The 22,903-nt window shown below is 32.1% G+C and overlaps 2 protein-coding genes across 3 annotated transcripts; one reads left to right on the top strand and one right to left on the bottom strand.

Annotated features, from left to right (window-relative positions):
- Positions 1-1,802: 1,802 nt before the first annotated feature.
- On the top strand, positions 1,803-13,439 carry LOC140056179 (serine/threonine-protein kinase SIK3-like). 2 transcript variants are annotated; one of them, XM_072101471.1, is made up of 13 exons: positions 1,803-1,924; positions 2,866-3,046; positions 4,549-4,710; positions 5,075-5,199; positions 5,940-6,063; positions 6,333-6,565; positions 6,899-7,108; positions 7,264-7,524; positions 7,813-7,974; positions 8,419-8,522; positions 9,023-9,359; positions 10,711-11,527; positions 12,165-13,439. In XM_072101471.1, the coding sequence occupies exons 1-13, from the start codon at positions 1,805-1,807 to the stop codon at positions 12,506-12,508; spliced, it is 3,180 nt and encodes a 1,059-aa protein (XP_071957572.1). In that variant the 5' UTR covers positions 1,803-1,804; the 3' UTR covers positions 12,509-13,439. The 2 variants fall into 2 exon arrangements, with proteins under 2 accessions (XP_071957572.1, XP_071957571.1); XM_072101470.1 differs by having other exon boundaries at positions 11,976-13,439.
- Positions 13,440-17,541: 4,102 nt separating this feature from the next.
- LOC140057154 (uncharacterized) lies at positions 17,542-22,794 on the bottom strand. The gene is made up of 5 exons (XM_072102707.1): positions 22,674-22,794; positions 19,231-22,182; positions 18,879-19,036; positions 18,632-18,772; positions 17,542-18,553 (listed from the first exon to the last, which is right to left on the bottom strand). Exons 2-5 carry the CDS (start codon positions 22,097-22,099, stop codon positions 18,359-18,361), a joined length of 3,363 nt encoding a protein of 1,120 aa, XP_071958808.1. The 5' UTR covers positions 22,100-22,182; positions 22,674-22,794; the 3' UTR covers positions 17,542-18,358.
- Positions 22,795-22,903: the final 109 nt, after the last annotated feature.

The following is a 22,903-nucleotide window of genomic DNA, read 5'->3' as shown; positions in this document are numbered from 1 at the left end:
ACGTTTACAGAGCATATCAATCATAGAAATAGGAAGTTGGTTTTTAAAATAATTAAACATAAAACTGGCAACTTGAACATTGTGGATATCCGTTAATTTTAATATACCAAGACGTTTAAAAAGGGGTTCAGATGAGGTTCTATATGGTGAAAAAGTAATAATTCTAGCTGCACGTTTTTGTAATTTAGTTAATCTAGCAATATTAGAAGAGTAATCTGCAGCCCAAATAATGTTACAATACTGGAAATAAGGAAGTACAAGTGTGTTATAAAGAGAAATTAAAATATTTAGAGGGAAGAAGTGCTTAAGTCTGTTAATAATACTAATAGATCTTGATATTTTTTTCGAAACGTAATTTTGATGACTGGTCCATTTGAGGTTTTCATGAATATATACACCTAAAAATAAATCATACAATTCGTTAGAATTTTCAGCTTACTTGAATGCTAGGTATATGCTATATGGTTAAATACTTTGTGAGATAAACTTTATTCAGGCCTAGCATTTGCAGAATATACACGGTGACAATCAGTTAGACAATCAAATGAATTAAAAGAAAAAAATTCTAAATTATATTTAGTTTAAAATTACGCATGATATGACAAATGGATTACATTTTTCGCTGAATAATTTCTCAATCTTTCATCATTCAATAATATTTTATTGAAACGTTCACTTTGACGTCATAGTTAGAAGACAAACATTTTACGAACGTGCATAATGCGTTGACCTCAATCAAAAGATGACGTCATGTTAAATCAAGACTGACGCGTTTTGCGTGAGTGTGAGGTAGACAGGCTCTCGTTTTCATAGCCGAGCAGAATAATTAACATCGATCATTTTTACTTATAATAATAATAGGTCATTTACGGGAATCCAAGAAAACACTTTAATATAAATAATTAGGGCATGGGTCCTACTTGCTTATTTCAGAAATAGGTCTACCCATTTTTTCTTGCGGCGATTAAATTAATTATTACTTAATTATCACCAGGCAACTGGTAACTACACTGTTTGTTTGCTTGCGTTCCTTGGTATTATACGCAATTCCGATACGCGAAATAGTCAGTTTACGCACTATCGATACGCACAGCAACGCGTTTCCGGTTGTGTATATCGCGCACTGATTGCTAAAACATAGAGGGCGTTGACACTTCTAAGTTGTAGAAACGTATTAAAAAACAATATAGGCCTATGTAATGTTGTAGTAACATTATGTATTGTGAAAATTGAAATTAATTGTTTAATAAATGAAAATATTATTAATGTAATTATTACTAAAAAAAAAAGGACGAAAAAAAACCCTATCAGTTATTTATAACTCTTTCTTAGGCTTTATTATTGTATTATTAATATATATTTATTATAAACATTATTATTTAATTATCATTGTTGAAGAATGCCTGTGGAAATATTTTATCTTAGATCTGTGCTTAGTAATTTACCCGGATAATTACCGCTGACGTTTGTGGGTAGAAACTAACTGCCGGACCCGGGTAAATAATAAGCATGAACGGGCACCAATACCACCAGATTAATCACTCAACCGCATCTTACTCATTTAAGACACTACTCAACATTACCATTACGTTTTGGGTTTGCTTAAATTATATTTATATATAAACATATTTTACTACGATTTGCTTTTTAAAAGAAATATAATTTCGTGGAATTTTGAGAGGAAGTATGTGTCACAGTAAAGATTGATAATGTGTACTTTACTTTGAATGACTAAAAAGGTCAATGTATAACGCTGAATTTGCAATGCGCACGCTCAGAACAGCAACAAACACCATCTTTTAACATGGCGACGACGGGATCTCGTGGACCCGTAACTATCGGATATTATGAAATTGAAAGAACGATAGGTAGAGGAAACTTTGCTGTTGTAAAACTTGCTACTCATGTTATCACAAAAGCTAAGGTAAGCCATTTTAAAAGAGTATTTGTAGCCCTAAATGGTTCGTTAAAGCATGACGGTATGTCGTTTGGTGTTGTTGGTGGCTCATGTCCCACCAATCCCAACTGATTGGATGGTAGCTGCTGTATTCACTTCTCACTCACTGCCAGTGTGTAGTGAATGATTGTCAAAAAAATACCCGTTTTAAAAAATGAAAATAAAAAAATTTACCACATACACAATTATGTCATGTGTACCTATTGTCTAGTAAAAACTTAAATGATGACTTACAAATATTTAGGCTTAACTGGGCTACATGTTTTAGGCTCATCAATTGAAAAGCTTGCGTTATCTAGACCGCTAGACTGGGTGGGTGTAAAGCAATTGTCCCCTGCAGAGCCGTTGCTTGGAATAGGCTGTAATCAAATTTTCTAGCCTACGACTAACTAGACATGGAGAATTGTTAAGTAATACTCTGTGAAACAAAGGTCTTATTATGTTTGAAAATAGTCAGTCAGGACAATGTTTAAAAACTTAAATTATTTTGTATGGAATGGCACTCTGCTAAAGAATGAATTATCCCATTTTAATTAGTTTTACCTAGATAAATGATGATAATTTGATATGTTGATTTAGTAAACTTGACAAACGTAACTATTTCCTCCATGAACTATTGTGCTCAGTAAAAAAGACAATTGATTGTAAGGATGATCAAAAACATATCTAATACTACTACTAGGCCTAGTCTAGTATTAAATTGAATATTAAGATTGACATTTCAACATTCAATATTTTAAAATTTGAATTTTTTTTAAAGCCAACAGTTGATTTTAAAAAACCGCCTGAAACATAAAAATAATCTAAACCTAGATAGACTAAACTAAAAATAGTATTTGAATAATTATGAATAATGGTTTAATCTATTTTGTAATAATAGTATTAAAATATGGTTTTTTTTTCAATAGGTTGCTATAAAAATAATTGATAAAACACAACTAGATGATGAAAACAAACGTAAAATTGAGAGAGAAGTACAAGTAATGAAGTTGTTACGCCATCCACATATCATACGGCTTTACCAGGTGATGCAGACAGAACGAATGATGTACCTGGTCACTGAATATGCCAGTGGAGGAGAAATCTTTGGTAAGTGTATTAGTTATAGGGTTGATGTTACCCAGTATGTAATACAATTGTTTTAAGGTGGTTGAAATTACACATTTAATTTCTCTAGGTTTAGACGGGACGGATAACTTGAATGTAACGTTTAATTTGGTTAAATCTGTCTAGATTACCGTGCAGTATAAACTTGTCTAATGTTGTTACATGCTGAGTCTGTTCTTCCTTCAGTTAAGAAGCTGCTTCATGATGTAAACTTTTAAGCATTTTGTTGTCCCTTGACAAATTCAAAATTTGGTCATTTTTTTACGTACTTATAATATACTAACCCTTTCTCTTTTTTGTTATGATAAAAAAATCAGACACTAGACTAGAATTTATAATTTATAATGCCATACAATTAAATAAATAATGTATTTTAGTATAATAACATACAGTATATGCAAATCCTAGTCAAAGCAAATCCTTTATAATTTAAACTCCAACAACATAATGCATATAAGCCAATGTACAGTAAACTAGACCACCATGGTATTTACCAGACATCACATTCAGTAATGATAACAACAGATGCTCTGTCTACACTATCAAACTAGTTTGATGTGCCCAAATATAGTAGTGATATACCCAAATATGGTAGAGATATGGCATATATATGGACACATCACATTTTTTTGTCACATAAATTTTGATAGTTTAGACAGAGCTTTATACTTGATGTAAAATTGTGTTTAAACCATCGATAAAAGATGACAACTAAAAACAACAAAATAGTTTGATAATTCTATGAATCAGAATAATTAAATAGTATAAATAAGTATTATTTTTCAATATTAAAAATAAGTATAAAAGATTATCAACTAGCACTACAGTAACTACAGAATTACTAACCTGTAGGTAGTGATTTAAAGTATATTATGTTCAGTCTCTTTTAGAGTGCTGTTATCATTTTCCAATTTGTCCTAATTGCGTATTTGTAATCAGCGTAACATTTTGTGATAGCAATGTATAATTAAGAGTCATCATACAATCAGTGATTTTTTCTCATTAGATTAAAATTAAAATGTAATTGTTGCATATAATAATGTGTTATTGTCTTAGATCAGACCTTCATTTAATTGACTACACACACACAACTATCTACAAGGAAATATAGAAATGAAATATTATCTGAACATGTTTGTAGTGCTAATGTAACAAAGTGGCAAAATAATGTTAAATGTAAAAATAACAATACAGTATTCTGTTAATGTTCACATTATATTATGTTATTAATAATCAGTGTGTCTGAATATTGCAATTAATAAAGTAAATTGTAAATTTTTTTTACCGTGGTATTTGTAGACTTACTATAGCATTCCTTACTAGAAAAATACAAAATACATTTATTATATTGTAAAATGTGTATTTGAATCTAAATATAATGTATTTGTTAACATTTAAAAGCAATATGTAACAAAAAACTACTAAACTATTGTATATTATGGAAAATAAATGAAATGAATGAACTATGTTTTATTTACTGACAGATCATTTAATTTCACATGGTAAAATGACTGAACGAGAAGCGAGGCCTAAGTTCCGTCAAATTGTAGCTGCTATCAATTATTGTCATTGTCGACACGTCGTCCACAGAGATCTCAAGGCAGAAAATTTACTCTTAGATGCAAATAAACAAGTCAAAATTGCAGGTACGTTACAGTTTCTCACAAAACTGTTGTGTCATGTGTTTCGTTTTGTTTTTGAACATTCTCCATATGTATCCTATAGTTTTATGGAATAAATTGATTTTGATTGGTTCATTAATTGATATAAAACATACTATTGAACAAGTTAAAAAACAACAAGTAGAACATTAATGTGTTATGGTGTTAATGAAGATGTTTCTGTTTTTTAAATTAATTTAGTTCTGATTTATTTCAAAATTGACATGTTATTTTATAAACATACATACATTTGCATTATTGTTACAAACTGATTTATATTCAACATTGTCATTATTCAGTTTGAAATAAAAAATATATGTAATATATTATTATTATTTGTTGTTTTTAGATTTTGGTTTTAGTAATTTTTTTGAATCGGGGCAGTTACTCAAGACATGGTGTGGTAGTCCACCATATGCAGCACCAGAATTGTTTGAAGGAAAAGAATATTTAGGACCCAAAGCTGATGTTTGGGTAAGAATATACACTGTAATAGGTACTTAAGTAGCATATTGAGAAAGCACAATGATAAGTAAACACTTAAGTAGAACATTAAGTAATCAAGTAACATTCATACATGTGTAGCACTTTGTGAATAATAAGAAATAGTTGTTAATAACTATGTTTCCTCAAATAAAAAAAAAATGGAAAAATAAATAATGTATATGTAATAAGTATGACTAAACAAAAAGTGATACCAGGACCCAAGTTTTAGAATTGACTTGAGGGATAGTTCTTACATGGAGCTTACATGAGTCCTGTATTAACAAACTATACCTTTGACTTGAGGGATAGTTCTAACATGGAGCTTACATGAGTCCTGTATTAACAAACTATACCTTGAGGGATAGTTCTTACATGGAGCTTACATGAGTCCTGTATTAACAAACTATACCTTTGACTTGAGGGATAGTTCTAACATGGAGCTTACATGAGTCCTGTATTAACAAACTATACCTTGAGGGATAGTTCTTACATGGAGCTTACATGAGTCCTGTATTAACAAACTATACCTTTGACTTGAGGGATAGTTCTAACATGGAGCTTACATGTGTCCTGTATTAACAAACTATACCTTGAGGGATAGTTCTAACATGGAGCTTACATGAGTCCTGTATTAACAAACTATACCTTTGACTTGAGGGATAGTTCTAACATGGAGCTTACATGTGTCCTGTATTAACAAACTATACCTTTGTTTTTTTTGTCACCAGAGTTTAGGAGTTGTTCTATATGTACTTGTATCTGGAAACTTACCCTTTGGAGGTGATACTTTACAAAGTTTAAGAACTAATGTTTTGTCAGGCCACTTCAGGATACCCTTCTTCATGAGTCCAGGTTGGTAAATGTTACATAATAATAGATTTTGTTCTTGCGAATTAAGTAGGAAGATGTTTTGCTTGCACTGCATGTAGATATTTCTCTGCCGTAATAAGAATAACAACAATCCATGGAATTGGTAGGCCTAACAGTGTATGATACTTTTTAGTACTCTGATTTCACTCTATGCCATTCATTGCTACTATAGTATTGTTTTGTGTGTTTTGTATTATATATTTTTTTGCTTTTATAATTAAAATTGACATTTACATAATTTTGATTGGTAGATTGTGAAAATTTAATACGACACATGTTAGTATTGGATCCTCAAAAGCGTTACACAACATCCCAAATTCTTCAGCATCGATGGATACGGTCTGGTGACCCGGATCCAGCATTTGATCAAATGATTGCAGAGTATAGCAAAGATCAGATAGATGAAGTAAAAGAAGAACTGAATGAGAAAGTCCTACACCATATGATATATGACCTTGGGGTCAATAGGGAGAGAATTTTACAGGTTTTTAACTTTTTCTTCTTGTTTACTCTATTTAATTATACTGGTAGGAATTTCTTTTACTTGAACTCAAATCTATTTTATTGTATGACGAGATGAATAGTTTGTTTTATGAATGCAATTTTTTCTTGCATTTTAACTCAAAAATATCCTTACGCCCTATCTACACTATCAAATTAATTTGACCAAAAAAAGTGTAGTGATATATCAAATATGGTAGTGATATTCCTAAATATGGTAGTGATGTGACATTGTGTCTATGCAGTATATTGGCACATCACATAAAGTTTGATAGTGTGGACAGAGCTTTACATGTTTTGTATTAATTTGTTGCAGTCTCTTGAGAATCAAACATATGATCAAGCAAGTGCAATATACCATCTTTTACTTGACAAGTTAAAGCGCCACCAACAAAAACCACATGAATCTCAAGGACATCGAACATTGCATAAACAAGTTGTGACGGCATCTCGCAGAGCTGCTGTCATTCAAGATTTAATTCCAGAAGTTAGGATTACAGACCAACAAAACCAGGTCATCCAACAGGTTAGTTCAAAAGCCAGTGACCTTTAGTGGGAGGTCAATGGTCATAGGTTAAACAGTAACTACAGTTCATTTCCTGATTTTATGTCTATTAAACACTATTATACATCTATTGTTGTGAAATTTTTACTGAAAGGATGTAATTTTTGTTTTTGCAGCAATCACAAGAGGCAAGAGACAGCGACAGTGATCCAGAAGAACCATCACCAGAGGCACTTGCAAGATATTTGCAGATAAGAAGGCACACTCTTGATGTCGGAAACCAAAGCCAAGATGTTCGAGATGATAGACGTCTAGCCATCTTTAATCGTCAAGCTAGTGAAGCTTGTGGACATCAACCTGTCGTTGATACAAACCCCACACAGAATCTGGCAGTTTTAATGGCTCAAAACAATTCTCGACAGAGAATTACATATAGGGTATGCATTTATTTGTTCTTTTATAATTAAAAAATGTGTTTTAATTGGTATTTTACCAAATCTTAACCTTTTTAACTCATTTTTATATTTTTATGTAAATTGTTAACTTTGAACAAACAAAAATAATTTCAAACCATGTAATATATTTACTGTGTTTGACCATGAATAAATGAATACTGAGTACCAAGTAAATCTTCTGTTTTATTAGTTATACTTAATTTAACCAGCGTGTTTGTAGCTGTATTCATAGTAACTTTCAAAACTACTAATTCCAATACTTAATTTTAGGAGCAAAGTTTACTTGGACCGCCAACTATTGAAGCCACAGGAGGACAGGGTAATTTTGTGCGTAGAGCATCTGAAGGTAGTGCTCACATGCAGATACAACTTGCACAATTTCACAATATGTTTCCAAGAGCAAGTCAACCAAGTAATATAAACTCTTCACAGGTACATGATAATGATAATGATATTGAACAGAATCATATCTGAATAACATGTTTTCATGTCTGTATCATAAATTATCAAAGGGCTAAAGCTCTGTCTACACTATAAAATCTATTTCCGGGATCTTAATTAATGTAACTAGTTTGCAGTGGGCCTCCTATCACAAGCCCCTTGGGGTTTCCTGGAGGTCCCTTTCATCTGTAAAAATATGTTTTACTCCTTGTTTGGTTTTTGTTTGTTTTTTAGATGAATGAAGAGAAATTATTTTATGTTAATTATGTTAGTTTGACAAAAAAAGTGTGATGTTCCTAAATATGATAGTGATATGACATCATCATGTCTATATATGGGCACATCATATTTTTTTGTCACATAAAGTTTGATAGTGTAGACAGAGCTTTAAACATGTGCACCGGAAAAGTGAAATAATGATCTTCTTTTGTGTAGCAATATAGTGGTAAAGAAGGCATTTCAAATCTCTTAACTTCAATGACGCATGAAGAATCGGAAACCTCCGAAGAAGAGGAACCAGATCCAATAGAAGTGCAAAGGTAACTTTGATAAGATTCTTACTATGCCCAAATATGGTAGTGATATGATGTCATCGTGTCCATAAGGATCAAGTTCAAGTTCAAAAAACATTTATTTATTCAACAATGGCATTATACAGTATAATATAATTATAGGTGTGTACATAAATGAAAACATAGTAATAAGCCATCATTTGGGGTCTTCTCTAGAAGAAAACAAGTTTCTTGTCTCGAGAAAGACCCCAGAAACAATACACATACATTTAAACTAATACAATTTACTACATAAAATAATAAATAAAAACAAAAACGATGAAATAAAAATAGATACTTTCAGTGTACTACAATCATAATAATATTAAAATTAGTATAAAGAAATAAGATATTTTTTTAAATTTTTACAAAAAGTATATGGAGATTTAAAATGATGTAGTTTAAGTTCACCAACTCAGTGGTTACAAATATTTACAAGGGAATGTGATTATTTCCTTCTAACATTCTTGCGTTTCATTTTTCACCAGGTATCTTCAACAACGTGGGAACTCATCAAGGCATACCGTTGGTCCGACAGAAATATCCAACGATTTACGATTACCTTTACATGATCGCTATCATCGCACAAGTACATTCAGAGATCCAAACACGTTGTATCCGCCAGATAAACGGTCGAGCAAAACACCAGGAAGGCGCTTTTCTGATGGATCGCAAAGCATTAATTTATTTTTGATGAGTAGAGCGCAAAATAATCCAAATATTTGTCCAATAAAACAACTTCAAGATATAATCAAGTCACAACAACGAACTAGTCCACCAATCAATGCAGAATTACAACAACAGCAGCATTTACAGCACATTCAGGTATTGTCATTTGATTATGTAACACTATATATTGTGTGTTTTGATTTTACCTGCTGGTTTGCCCAGGAGACCTCTTTTGTATCACTATATACTGTATTGTGTGTTTTGATTTTACCTACAGGTTTGCCCAGGAGACCTCTTTTATATCACTATATATTGTGTGTTTTGATTTTACCTACAGGTTTGCCCAGGAGACCTCTTTTATAACACTATATATTGTATGTTTTGATTTTACCTACAGGTTTGCCCAGGAGACCTCTTTTATATCACTATATACTGTATTGTGTGTTTTGATTTTACCTACAGGTTTGCCCAGGAGACCTCTTTTATATCACTATATATTGTGTGTTTTGATTTTACCTACAGGTTTGCCCAGGAGACCTCTTTTATAACACTATATATTGTATGTTTTGATTTTACCTACAGGTTTGCCCAGGAGACCTCTTTTATATCACTATATACTGTATTGTGTGTTTTGATTTTACCTACAGGTTTGCCCAGGAGACCTCTTTTATATCACTATATATTGTGTGTTTTGATTTTACCTACAGGTTTGCCCAGGAGACCTCTTTTATAACACTATATATTGTATGTTTTGATTTTACCTACAGGTTTGCCCAGGAAACCTCTTTTATATCACTATATACTGTATTGTGTGTTTTGATTTTACCTACAGGTTTGCCCAGGAGACCTCTTTTATATCACTATATATTGTGTGTTTTGATTTTACCTACAGGTTTGCCTAGGAGACCTCTTTTATATCACTATATACTGTATTATGTGTTTTGATTTTACCTACAGGTTTGCCCAGGAGACCTCTTTTATATCACTATATATTGTGTGTTTTGATTTTACCTACAGGTTTGCCCAGGAGACCTCTTTTATATCACTATATACTGTATTGTGTGTTTTGATTTTACCTACAGGTTTGCCCAGGAGACCTCTTTTATATCACTATATATTGTGTGTTTTGATTTTACCTACAGGTTTGCCTAGGAGACCTATTTTACTCAGGCCCCGTGCAAATTTTGAACATTGCAATTCAAAAGATATGATTCCTGTAATTTTTTTTTGCTGTATATAATTGGTTGTTTATATCTCAATGAGATAGTTTGTGGTTTTGCATTATAATGTTTTTAGTTTAATGTTAAATTTTATATATCAATTTTTTTTTGCTTGAAATTTTATATTCATTTTTTATACAGTATATTTGTAATCAACTCACAATTCAATTTTTTTTCCAAGATTATGAAGATAAAAGCTATAATAAAAGATAGTTGGGTTAAGTTCAGTATTCCATTTTAAATTTTTTGTAATTGAAGTAATAATTATTTGATTGGTTTCTTCACAGCAACAAAGCATAACATCACAATCATCTGTAGACTCTTTATCACTCTTGAATACTGAAATAGACATGCAACAACAATTTAGTGGTCTTCAATTAACACCAGAAACAGAAAGTCTATCCCAAGCAATACCAAACAAGACGCACACCTTTAACATAGGCTCCAACGAAGGGCAACGGGGATCGCCTAAAGGAGGCCCTCTTTCAAGTCAACTTTCTCAAAATATAAAGCGGCCTAGTCCGCAAACAATAATAGAACTTGAAGCTGAACATGATGTTGATAATAGTACAATGGGCACCTTAAAAAATCAGCAAACGGCGGCTATGTTTAGTTCAATACACAGTGGGAGTGATACACACACAAGAACTGATGATTCAGCACCACAAGAGGTGTACACTAGCAATGCATCATGTATGGGTTATGCGTTCAACCAACCGCAGCAACAACCGCATGGATATGAATTTCAACCTTTACAACAGATTGAAACAAGGAATGCAGCAGGAATGCCGCAACATTCATTACAGCTATCCCAACAAGTATCTAACAATCCTAACGTAGGATACAGGTTTCCTTTACAGCAAGACGTGTATAGTAACACTAATTATCCTAGTCGGCATAGCATGATTAATGGGCCTATACCTGAACACCATGAAATGCAATTTTATTGTGAGAACTCTGAAAATACAGGTGGTATAGACGAACAGTTGCCTCACATAGGAGGGCAGCAGACTTATACAATGGGAGTTGATGCATACGGGGATATTAATATGGTCAATGAGGGCGTCCTTGAACGAATGGAAGATGTAGATTCTACAAACTCAGGTAAAGATTAACAAAGTGTCTAGACTTTGTTTTTATTAATGTTCAAATGGAAAAAGCTTATGTTTGATCATTGTACATTGTATGTATACCGATTTCAATTGTGTTTGTGTTGTTGAGGTCAATTCACTTGCCATTATCATTCGTTAATTGTAGGCTTTAATTTTTTTGTTTTTCTGAAATGTTCAAATTGTAGATTTGTTTGTGTTATCGAATAATGACAATTAATTAAATAATGACAATTAATAATAATTAATAATGACAATTAATTAAATTAGTTACATTTGAAGTATTGCAGTTGTTTCAAACAAAAATCCAATGTTTTGCGTAAAATGATGGAATAACAATTTAATTTACCTGTTTACCTTCACTACTCTATATTAACCAATTTATATTAATTTTCACTTGTTTCTTCTTTATTATTTTGCATGATTTGGTGATACTTTCTCAGGACTTTATGGAGCTGTTGGAACTGATTCTTCAAATCAACTTTTAACCTTACCATTCTACAACCCACACCATTCTCTACAGCCAACACATAACAATCTACAACTTTTACACAGCAGTATACCTTCCTGTGAATTTCGACCTTATCTTAATGATCATGTGATGGAACAACCAAATGACCATTCTTTTTTAGCTCAAGTTGTGAACTTAAGTGGCAGCTTAACTTTAAGTAACCCAGATATGTTGGCTGACCCAACACCAGTAAGACGAGCTAAGTCATTTTCAATGACAACTTCGAAGAATCTTCATGAGATCATTGATGAGATTAAACGAGCTTTAGACTCTAAACATCCGAGTTTGATTTACGAGAACAAAGCAAATTTATTTGCGCTTCAAGACAATGGAGTTGAAATTGAAATGGAGGTATGCGAAGTTCCTGGCTTGCATTTGAATGGACTAAAACTGCGCAAGATTGCAGGAGATACAAGGCAATATAAACAGCTCTGTCAAAATATTCTTACTGCTATGAAATTATAGAAATATATAGTATATATAAGTTAATATGTAAATTAGTATTGTAGTAATTGTGACATTGGGTTAACAGATTTTAAAGGTGCTATTATTGATGTTTAAGTCTGAGATGGATGAAGTGTGCAAGTTATTTTATTGTAGTGGTCTAAGATGAATGCAATTGAATTTAAATGGTTTTAATTATAGGTGTAGAGTTTGATTGATGGCTGGGTGTTTTAAGTGGGATTATTTGGTACTATTTCAATGAGAGAGTGTTGAATTTGGAGTTATGTTACGACTGGATGAGCATGTGAGCTGATGTTTATTATTTTATTTTTTGGAGATGTTGTCATATTTGGTTTTGAATAGTGTTGAAGTGACTTGAGATATTTGGTATGACAGTGTCAATAAGAGCATCAAATAGACCCCCTCTGTCATTGTATTGCATCTACATACCATCTACATTGTGGCTGAATTGTGGCTACATTGTGGCTACATTGTGGCTACATTGTGGCTACATTGTGGCTACATTGTGCCTAAATTGTAGCTACATTGTTATTCAATGCAGCTAAATCAAAATGCGTTTATATAACAACCTTTGCTGCCTTAATTTTGCTTCTAATCTAGATATAAACCAAACTGAAATAAACTGAATTTTTACGTTTGTAATTTGCAACTATTGCTTGTTAAATGACTACTACTATATATTGGATAAATTAAAATAAAAAAGAAAACACAGACGATTTAAATTGTTTTAACAGTATTTAGTTTATTCAATTTAATATTCATAGAATCTTCCAGTAGTGAATAGACTGGAAACTTCAACACAAATGAAATGACAGTATCTTTGTCTTCAAGACTGGCTTTTAAATTTGGATTTTTAAAATCTGTTTCTATCAAATGTGTAATCAAATTACCTCAATTATCTTTTGAAAGTAATTTTTTCCAATCGTAAAAAAATGACTTTATAGACTGTTTTGTAGTTTTTATCTTTCTAATAATAGCTTTTGTTAGAGAAACTTGATAATTAATGTTAGTGCAACAGTATTTATCTAAATTGTAATTTACATACCTTTATTCTTTTCTTGTTTTATTATAAAGAAGCTGGACTTTCTCATTTATTATTTAAAAGATTATATAATCTTATAAAAGATTGAAATGTCAGTTTTAATCAAACTGCACACATTTTAATCAAACTACACAACCAATTTCAATACTATTTTCATTTTTCAAGCTTGTTAAAACCCATATTTAAAGAAATTTGTAATCAATTTAAGTGTATCCCGTACTACATGTTGGGCCTGAATATAAGCCCATGTTGGGCCTGAATATAAGCCCATGTTTACCAAGTGTGGTTTATACAGTCAGTTGGTTCCTAACCTCAGTTGGTTACCTAACCTCAGTTGGTTCCTAACCTCAGTTGGTTACCTAACCTCAGTTGGTTACCTAACCTCAGTTGGTTACCTACTAACCTCAATGAACACACAACAGTATGTAAGCTAAACACAGTCAGTTGATTTCACTAGCGAACCCAGTGTGTAACACATTAAAACAAAATAGAGAGTAGAAAAAAAAACAAGATTCTGATTCCAAGTGGAATCCACTATGCCTAACTAATGATTAACTTATAGGCTAGATGGGCTATGTATGATAATAATTATTTTTATATCAATTATTGTATTATAACAAATGATTTATACATTGGATCTATAAATTTTGTTATTTTGATTTAAGGATTAGTAGGATGATTTTCAGTTGCTGTACTTGTTATATACGCCTTGTAATTTGAGCTATGCAACCCATCATATCAGCCTCCTCCATTAACATACAAAAAATGTACTTTTTAATTTACACTTGTTTAACTTGTAACCATAACATCTGTTGAGAAGTATACTTGTGTTATGTATTGGAAAGGTAAAACTAAGTATGTAAAAATTATAATAGTTTGTCAACAATGTTTTTAACCGATTTAGTGATATAAGCATGTGAAAACTTATTCAGAAGCCGGGAGGAAGCTTGATTATCGACTTAATACATACACTGATTACTGTAAACCCGATTAACATGTATGCAAAGCAAAAAAAATGTAAAAAAGTGTTTCCGTGTAACATCCACATAAAACAAGTCGGTAATCTGTACAGGCCTCAGTGAGCCCTGTAATGATTACATCGATGTAGCACAATGGCATCTCAGAGCATATACGCATATTATTCTAATCTGTTTTTTACACAACGTTTACATTACATCAATACAAAGTAACGTATGAAAGCGTTAAGTAACGAAAAGAACATCCCGAGAGATATCTATCTAGCAGCTGGTTACACTTTACATTTGTGCTGTATGTGTGAATCGAGTTTCAGCTTTACTTTTGTAATTAGAAGTCTTCTATGCGTCTTTTGTTTGGTAATTTTTATTGAGTTGTTTATAAAGTAATTGCTCTAATGTGGTCTGGTAACAAGTGACTTATGAAATGATTGCTCTAATGTGGTCTGGTAACAAGTGAGTTATCATGAAATGATTGCTCTAATGTGGTCTGGTAACAAGTGACCTATTATGATATGATTGCTCTAATGTGGTCTGGTAACAAGTGAGTTATCATGAAATATGGTCCGGTAACAAGTGACCTATTATGATAATAATGATTGCTCTAATGTGGTCTGGTAACAAGTGACCTATCATGAAATGATTGCTCTAATGTGGTCTGGTAACAAGTAACTTATCATAAAGTCATTTCTCTAATGTGGTCTGGTAACAAGTGACTTATCATAATAAATAGTAATTGAATCAAATATTCCTGGTTAATAAGTGATATCCAACATTTTGTCAGAGCTCACTGAATTTTATTATTGTTGTTTTGAATTGTAATGATGTTTTAAGTGTGGATAGGCTTAAATAAGTAAACAACGCTAATTATTTTATTTATTTTTAAATGAGTTGTTTATCATTGGTGCTATGTTATGGTGCATCTATTTCTAATTTATTTTCATGTGGGGTAGAATTAATGTATCATGAAAAATAAAATGCATTTTAATCAGAATAAATGAATTTAAGCTGAAATTGTTATTACATAGGCCTATTCGGAATAAAAGTCGTAATTTTAGATTGTGTACATTTTGAAAGGTTTGAAAATTAAGGCAATAATTCAATTATTTATACTGGAATTGATCAAATACCAGGAATTTTGAATATTTTGAAAATTTAATATTTTCATTTAAAACAAAAGTTTAAAAAAAATGTCACTATTTCAGTGTTTTTGAACATTCATTGAAATCAAGTGATCTATTTATCTTATGAAATGAATTGTCTAATCAATGTTAACCTACATAGTGACAATAGTTTAGTCCCTAACCTACATAATGACAATAGTTTAGTCCCTAACCTACATAATGACAATAGTTTAGTCCCTAACCTACATAATGACAATAGTTTAGTCCCTAACCTAAGTTTAGTCCCAAATGAGGAATGTGACAATCATGTACACATAGCATGAACACATTAATGTATACATTATATAAACAAGAAATGAGACAAATGTCAATCAATTGAACATTATTAATAATATTCTTAATAATTCCAAATTATACTGTACCGTTACACAAGTTTACAATGATCACCATCAATTTTACTCTACCAATGTTCAGTAGCATTTTATTTTGTCCGTTTTTATAACTAAATTCATTATCAACACAACTGATTTAATTGGTCAGATATTTTGCCCTACTCTGACGTAATTTGTACTTTATATTAAGTACATTGAGAATACTTTAAAAAAAAAAGAAATTTTCCAGTGGGACAACTGATTTAATTAACTTAATTCAATTTTATGTTATCTGCTGGAAACTAGAAAATGTGCCCTTCTGTGGGATGGGACCATGCCAGTTTTGTGACCTTGCACACATTATCTTTACTATATTTATATTTCATTATCAGTTTTTTTGTCATTGTATTTGTGTAACATTTCATTGCCAGGCATTCGGTGCTGTAAAGGTTTTTATTTTAAAATAATTCATAGAGACAAATCCCATTTGGCTGTTTTAAACACTAACTCCGAGTAAAATGTCATGTTGCTTGTTTAGTTCTCATCCTTAGTTATCAATGTGTAAACATCTTATTATGTTTTATAAATATAATTATGTTAGGGACTAGCATATTTTGTTATTTAAACTAATTGCTTTATCAATTTATTGTTGTAATGAATTAAGATGTTCTAAGCGTGATAAAAAAAGATGTTATTATTTTGCAAGATTATTATAATGTTAAATATGAGAAAAAAATATTGTATTCGAATGAAATAAGATAAATAGCCAAAACGATGCCTTGGAAAGCCGAGAAAAATTTAACAGGTTTTCTAAAAAATAATTTTGTTAACTTGTTCAGTTTGCATGGATTTTGTAAAGCCGAATTAAAATAAAGATAATTATATAAATTATTATATCAAAAGCAGTGAGTATTAGTAAGAAACCTGTTATGGAGCGCCCTCATTAGGCAATATTTATAAATGTGATGATTTGCAACTTGTTGTACTATGTGTAGTTATTCAACATAATGTTATATTGTTTGAAGGTCTGCATGGCAAAATGTTGATATAAAGTTTGCGTTACACCACGTATACTAGTTCTGTTCTGAGTTTCTAAACGTTTTGATCAATATGCTTTGATCGTCCTCAGGAGAGATTTCCTTTTCCTGAAATGTCTTTTCAGAATTAATATGGTGTAATGCAAACTTGATATCAAGATGATTATTCTTTTCAGTATCAACAAAACCACATCATGAATGTTTCAAATTGTGAGAATCAACAAAACCACATCATGAATGTTTCAAATTGTGAGAATCAACAAAACCACATCATGAATGTTTCAAATTGTGAGAATCAACAAAACCACATCATGAATGTTTCAAATTGTGAGAATCAACAAAACCACACCATGAATGTTTCAAATTGTGAGAATCAACAAAACCACACCATGAATGTTTCAAATTGTGAGAATTAACAAAACCACATCATGAATGTTTCAAATTGTGAGAATTAAGCAATGAACAAAACATAAAAAAAACCGTTATATCATCAACATAGTACATGTTATTCAGGTTGATTTACAAGGCAAGAAAAGATGGAAGAACAAGTAATGAGCAAATGCCCGCCGACAACTTCACAAATCTAGTACACGTGGTGTACACCTTGTACAACTATTTATATATCAACTTGTTTAGTATTCCTAAACACTTTACAAATTTGTATCATTCCTCATTGCCCATTTTTTATCAACCTATATTTTTTTAATACTGATTTAAAGTTAATTTGTATCTTTTAAATTTGGTAATTTTTCTATAAACAATATTTATTATTATAGAGTAGCACTTTTCTTACACTAGATTTGTACTAAAAATTATTTTCCCCCAACACATTCTTTAGGTAGTACTGACTGTAGGCCTACAGAACTGTTAATCTCGCACTGCTTACATAGTCCATTTAGAAAATGTCACTTATTGCAACTTACCAGGAACATTACACATTAAACATTTGGAATACAAGGTATATAATATACTTTACATTATTTAGGTGGTATAATTTTTTTTTACAATATTTTTATACAGAACTATAATTATCCTAAGTATGACAAACACAAAAATTATCAAGAACTTACTAAAATCCAATAAATTATTTTAAAATAGATTTACTGTACTTCAACGTGTAAACATGCAAGAAAAACAATGTTGACTTTTTGAAAAATACTGTACAGTAATTAATAAAATACATACATAAACAATGTTACAAAAACAATGTTCCAATACAACTAATTGGTGTCATTATGTCAACTGATTAACCCAACTAAATTCAGAAATGCATTTATCAAGTTTCCATTTGTTGCAAGAGTGTCAAGTTCGTATTTCACTTTTGAGTTTTTCCACTTCTTGTTTTTCCTTCTCATGACGTAATCGTAACTGTTCTAACAGTTTCATTTCGTTTGTGGTATCAACATTTCTGTCTGATGCACCATATATCCTTTCATGTTTTTCTTCAGGTGGTGTTGGTAAGCGTGGTTTAGGAACCCTCTTAGAGTATTCAATAGCCTAAAAAATATGTACATTGTTTTACAATTTCTCCACATTTATTGCATCTTCCTTTATTTGATTTATGTAAAAACTTACAATATCTCTTTTAGTCGGTCCTTTTTCCTGAGGTGATTCTGGCGATGGCATCCAATTTTGTGTTTTCAACTGTTTGAATGCTTTGCGGTTTTTAATCATGACTTGTCTCGCATATTCTCTTTGGCGATTTGATTTTTCTTTCTGTAAAGATAATGTATTTACGGTAGTTATAAACAACATAACAAATATTACTTTGTGAAGTCATGTGCATTTAATTCTCAAAAGTTTTTTCATTTTTAATGGTTACCTTTTCTTGAGTTGCTTCAGTATCTGGACCTAAGCCTCCTAATCTGGTGTCTACTTTTAGTTTCTGGTAATCTTTAAGAGTATACTTTTTATATTGCGGTTCTTTTTTAGCTTTCTGTAATTTAGCAAGATATCCGTCTTCACTTTTACGTAATTCATCTGTGTTTAAATAAAAAAAAAGAAATGTTAGGTTACCGTTACACAGACTAACAAATGTACAGTAAGATCCACTCCATGTTAGGAGGGTGATTAAATCAGATGATCATTTGTTTAAATCTTTTAGACATGGTGTTAGAGAACCTCTCTTAATAGTGTACACTATTATTATCTAAATAGAACATTAGTCTACTTACCTGTATCTGTAATGTTTGGCAGAACTGGGTATGGCCCTGGTCTTTGTATTGATGACCACGGACTGCTTTCGAACTTTGACATGACCTTTGGCTTGTACTGCATGCGGGCATACGATGTAGCATGATCCGCTGAAAAGCTGGTAAACTGAATGTGGGATTCTTCATCAGTGTTGAATTGTGGCCAGGATGGTGATTCACTTTCATGATGTGGATGATGTAATGTTCTTGTTTGAAAATCAACAGGAGCACTCTGAATCTGATTATCTGACAATGAATTTCTAAGATCTGTATTGGAGTATCGTACTGCTGTATCCGACTGCTGCCGTGGTAATTCCATAAAACGCCTCCTATCTGTTCCAGGATCTGTGATCCATGTTTGTTCATCCTCTGTTTGTGGCCAGTTATCGTAACTGTCTTCTGAATTAGTCCTTGATATTGATGGTAGTGGTTTCTTTGGATTAATATCTTGTTTATATCTATCTAAATAACCTCTCTGTGGCAAATCCTTCCTCAATTTCACTTTATTCTGTTCAATGAAATTAATTTTATCCATATTTTTCTTTCTGTTCGACACATTTGCTTGAGGTGAATTCCGTGCCTGCTGCTGTGGGTAATCTTCATCAATGCCTCTCAGGTCAAGAGGTGGGATCTCTTCTTCTTGCTGCTGATGCTGCTCAAAATGCTGTATTCCAAATTGCACATTCATTTGTGGGTGACTCATATGCTGGTATTGTTGATGCTGTAGTTCTTGATAAAATTGCTGCTGTGCAGGATGTGGGCTTGGGTACATATGTGAACTGTGAAATGCCAGCTGTCCCTGTTGTTGGCTTTGGTTGGCATGATGTATCAATTGGTTATCAGGATATGAAGGCATGAAGTTCACTGCACTTTGATTATGTTGATGATTATGTAAATTAAGCTGATTTTGTTGATTCGATTGGTAAATTTGACTCCCGTTACCATATTGGTAAACCAAAGGACCATGGTAAGGTACAGGATGGTGTTGTTGTTGGATTGGTCCCTGATATGTTCCTGGAGGATACTGAAACTGTGGCACTGGTCCTTGATATGGAATCTGAGAATAAGGAATATGTTGTGGTTGCTGCTGCACAGGTATTAGTTGATGATATGCTGGTTGTATGGGATGGGCTGGGTTTTGAGGACTTTGCATATGGCCTGCATAACTTTGTTGATTCACAGTTTGCTGGTATTCTTGTTGCTTATAAGGCATTTCAGATGCTACAGGTTGTCCTTCAACAAGTGAATCATTTTGCTGGTTGTGATCACTTTCCACTTTTACTCTTTCATTTTCTAACTGGGTATCTGTATGAGTGTTTTCATTGTAGTAATGCTTATCATTATTAATTGGAAGTGGGGTGTTTCTCTTGTCCTCTAATTGCCTTTGTATCTTACTAGTAGATGTGTTTCTTGATGGTCTTTCACTTTTTACACCTTTACTTGAAGAATGTCTTGATGTTGTTTGATGAGTTTTTCCAGATCCTTTCTTCCTGTCTGTTGAGGCTTCTCTATTTTTTATCTTCTGCTGTGATTTCAACTGTAGCTTTGCATAGACCTCAGCATCAACAAATTTTCTTGTACTTTCAGCACTTTTTTCAGACAATGCTGAAGCATTTCTGCTAGTATCATCATTCATTAGATTTGGGATGGATCCATCAAGCTGTCCGGAGCCAGCTGTATGGGATGTTGTAATAAGTGGCTCCTCATAGCTGTCTGGCACCTTTTCTATACTTAGTATCCCAGCATCTGTACTCAATTGATCTTTGGATGGTGTTTTCTGTCTCTCAAGCGAGTACCGCCTCAATTGACTTGACTTTTTAGCTGAATCTACAGGTGTGGCTGGAGGTCTTGGTTTAATTTTGTACATTTGTTGACGTGCCTTCTCCTTTGCATCCGCATCAAAATGAATTGGACTTCCTTTTTCATCAACATAATGTTCATCATCATCCCCACTATCATCAGATATATACTCAACTCGAACTTTTTCACCTCCAGGAAGTGTTTCTACCAAATCATTCTTACTCTCCTTTTTTTTAGAAGCAGATGAAATAATAGTTTTTCCTGATGGTGGCTTGCTGACACTAACAGGACTATTCACTGGAGAAAATGTCTTTTCTGCTGATCTTGTCCTACTGTTCAATTCAACATGTGGATTTAGTCCAGAGAAATGTTGATTAGTTTCTTGGTTTTGCTGCAAGCTGTTTCCAGAGTTTTTCCCAAGTTGTAAATAATCATTAATTGGTAATGTAGTGTGATGTTGGTAATCAGAATTATCATTTTCATCATTATCATTATCTATAATTCCTCCTGAATTGTTGTTATTGTATTGTAACACCTGTTCCTGTTTCTCAGTAGAATAATTTTTATTTAATTCTTCCTTATTATCTTCAACCGGCTGTGGCCCAGCTGGATATGCTTCATATTTTGGTATTACAAACTTATTATTGTCCTCTTTTTGTTTATAATTATCTTCAATAGAATCTCTCAATACATCATCATTTTCATCATTGTCTTTATAATCTTTATCAAGTGAATCTGTGGGGCTTATTGACCTTTCCCTATTTTGAGGAATTTCATCAGGATTCAATCCAAGTTCTGCAAATGATCGTTTAACTCGTTCTTTCAGATCTTCCTGATACTGTTTCTCGGTTTCAATGCTGCCCTCTGACCCTGCATCTTCATATTTATCAGGTGATCCATCCATTAACCTGCTTTCTTCAGATGAACGTGTTTCTGAAGTATTAGGTCTGTTATCATCAAGACTGTCCTTCATAATGTCAATGTCATCCTTCAATAACTGAGTATTGTGTCTGATAATTTTACCAGAACTTTGTAACATGGTATCTTCCATTTTTTTATTTGATCAGGTATTATGTTGTAAATCCCAGAATACTAGTTGAGTGTTGAGCGATGTCATATTGCTGGTACCGGTACCTACAAACAAGGTCATAATAACATAACATAATTGCATTTATTACCATTACAAAAATAATGTAGGCCAACTCTATCATATCATAGTCTAGGCTAGGGCTTAATGGCTATAAGTATAAGCCTATATATTATTTAATAATAATAATATTAATAAATAATAATAATCAGGGAACATTTTCGCCAGTGTAGCGTAGCAAAAAGCTATACAAAACAACCTTATTGCTACACATTTTGAAAATTGTGTAGCAAAAAATACAATACAAAACTATGTTTCTCGACTTAAAAACCAGTTTGATTAGCAATATTGCTAAACAAAATTTTTAAATGAAAATTTTCCCTGATAATATATATCATAGTCAACTGTATTTTATAAACCTATTAGTATGTAGGCCTAGGCCTAGGCCTTTAAGTAAAAATAAAATACTGTATTTTAAATGCATGCTATCTAGAAGTTAGAAAAACAATTCCTTCATCAATAAAAGCAGTATTACTACCTTAAAATGTTGGCCTAGGGCTAGGCCACATTCCATAACCCAAACTCAATCACTATGCTGTCACCAACGACAAACATAACACCACTCACTAAAATCATATAACAGTCACCTTCTTTGCCGTTCATCATCCACACACAAATCACCTTTATTTATGTTTTGTCTTGTTGCCTGGGTTACCAACAAACAGGAAGAATGCCTGCTGCTGGTCGATCCTCACATTTTTTAATTCA

Source organism: Antedon mediterranea, chromosome 8 (genome assembly GCF_964355755.1).
Source record: "Antedon mediterranea chromosome 8, ecAntMedi1.1, whole genome shotgun sequence".
NCBI classification, from domain to species: Eukaryota; Metazoa; Echinodermata; class Crinoidea; order Comatulida; family Antedonidae; genus Antedon; species Antedon mediterranea.
This window is presented reverse-complemented; position numbering and strand designations above follow the sequence as displayed.

Coding starts and splice junctions, on each gene's coding strand:
- LOC140056179 (XM_072101470.1), top strand. CDS start 1,805: ATGGCGACGACGGGATCTCGTGGACCCGTAACTATCGGATATTATGAA. Junction 3,047..4,548: donor CAGTGGAGGAGAAATCTTTG/GTAAGTGTATTA, acceptor ATTTACTGACAG/ATCATTTAATTTCACATGGT. Junction 4,711..5,074: donor TAAACAAGTCAAAATTGCAG/GTACGTTACAGT, acceptor TGTTGTTTTTAG/ATTTTGGTTTTAGTAATTTT.
- LOC140057154 (XM_072102707.1), bottom strand. CDS start 22,099: ATGGAAGATACCATGTTACAAAGTTCTGGTAAAATTATCAGACACAAT. Junction 18,773..18,878: donor CTGAAGCAACTCAAGAAAAG/GTAACCATTAAA, acceptor TTATCTTTACAG/AAAGAAAAATCAAATCGCCA. Junction 18,554..18,631: donor GACCGACTAAAAGAGATATT/GTAAGTTTTTAC, acceptor CATATTTTTTAG/GCTATTGAATACTCTAAGAG.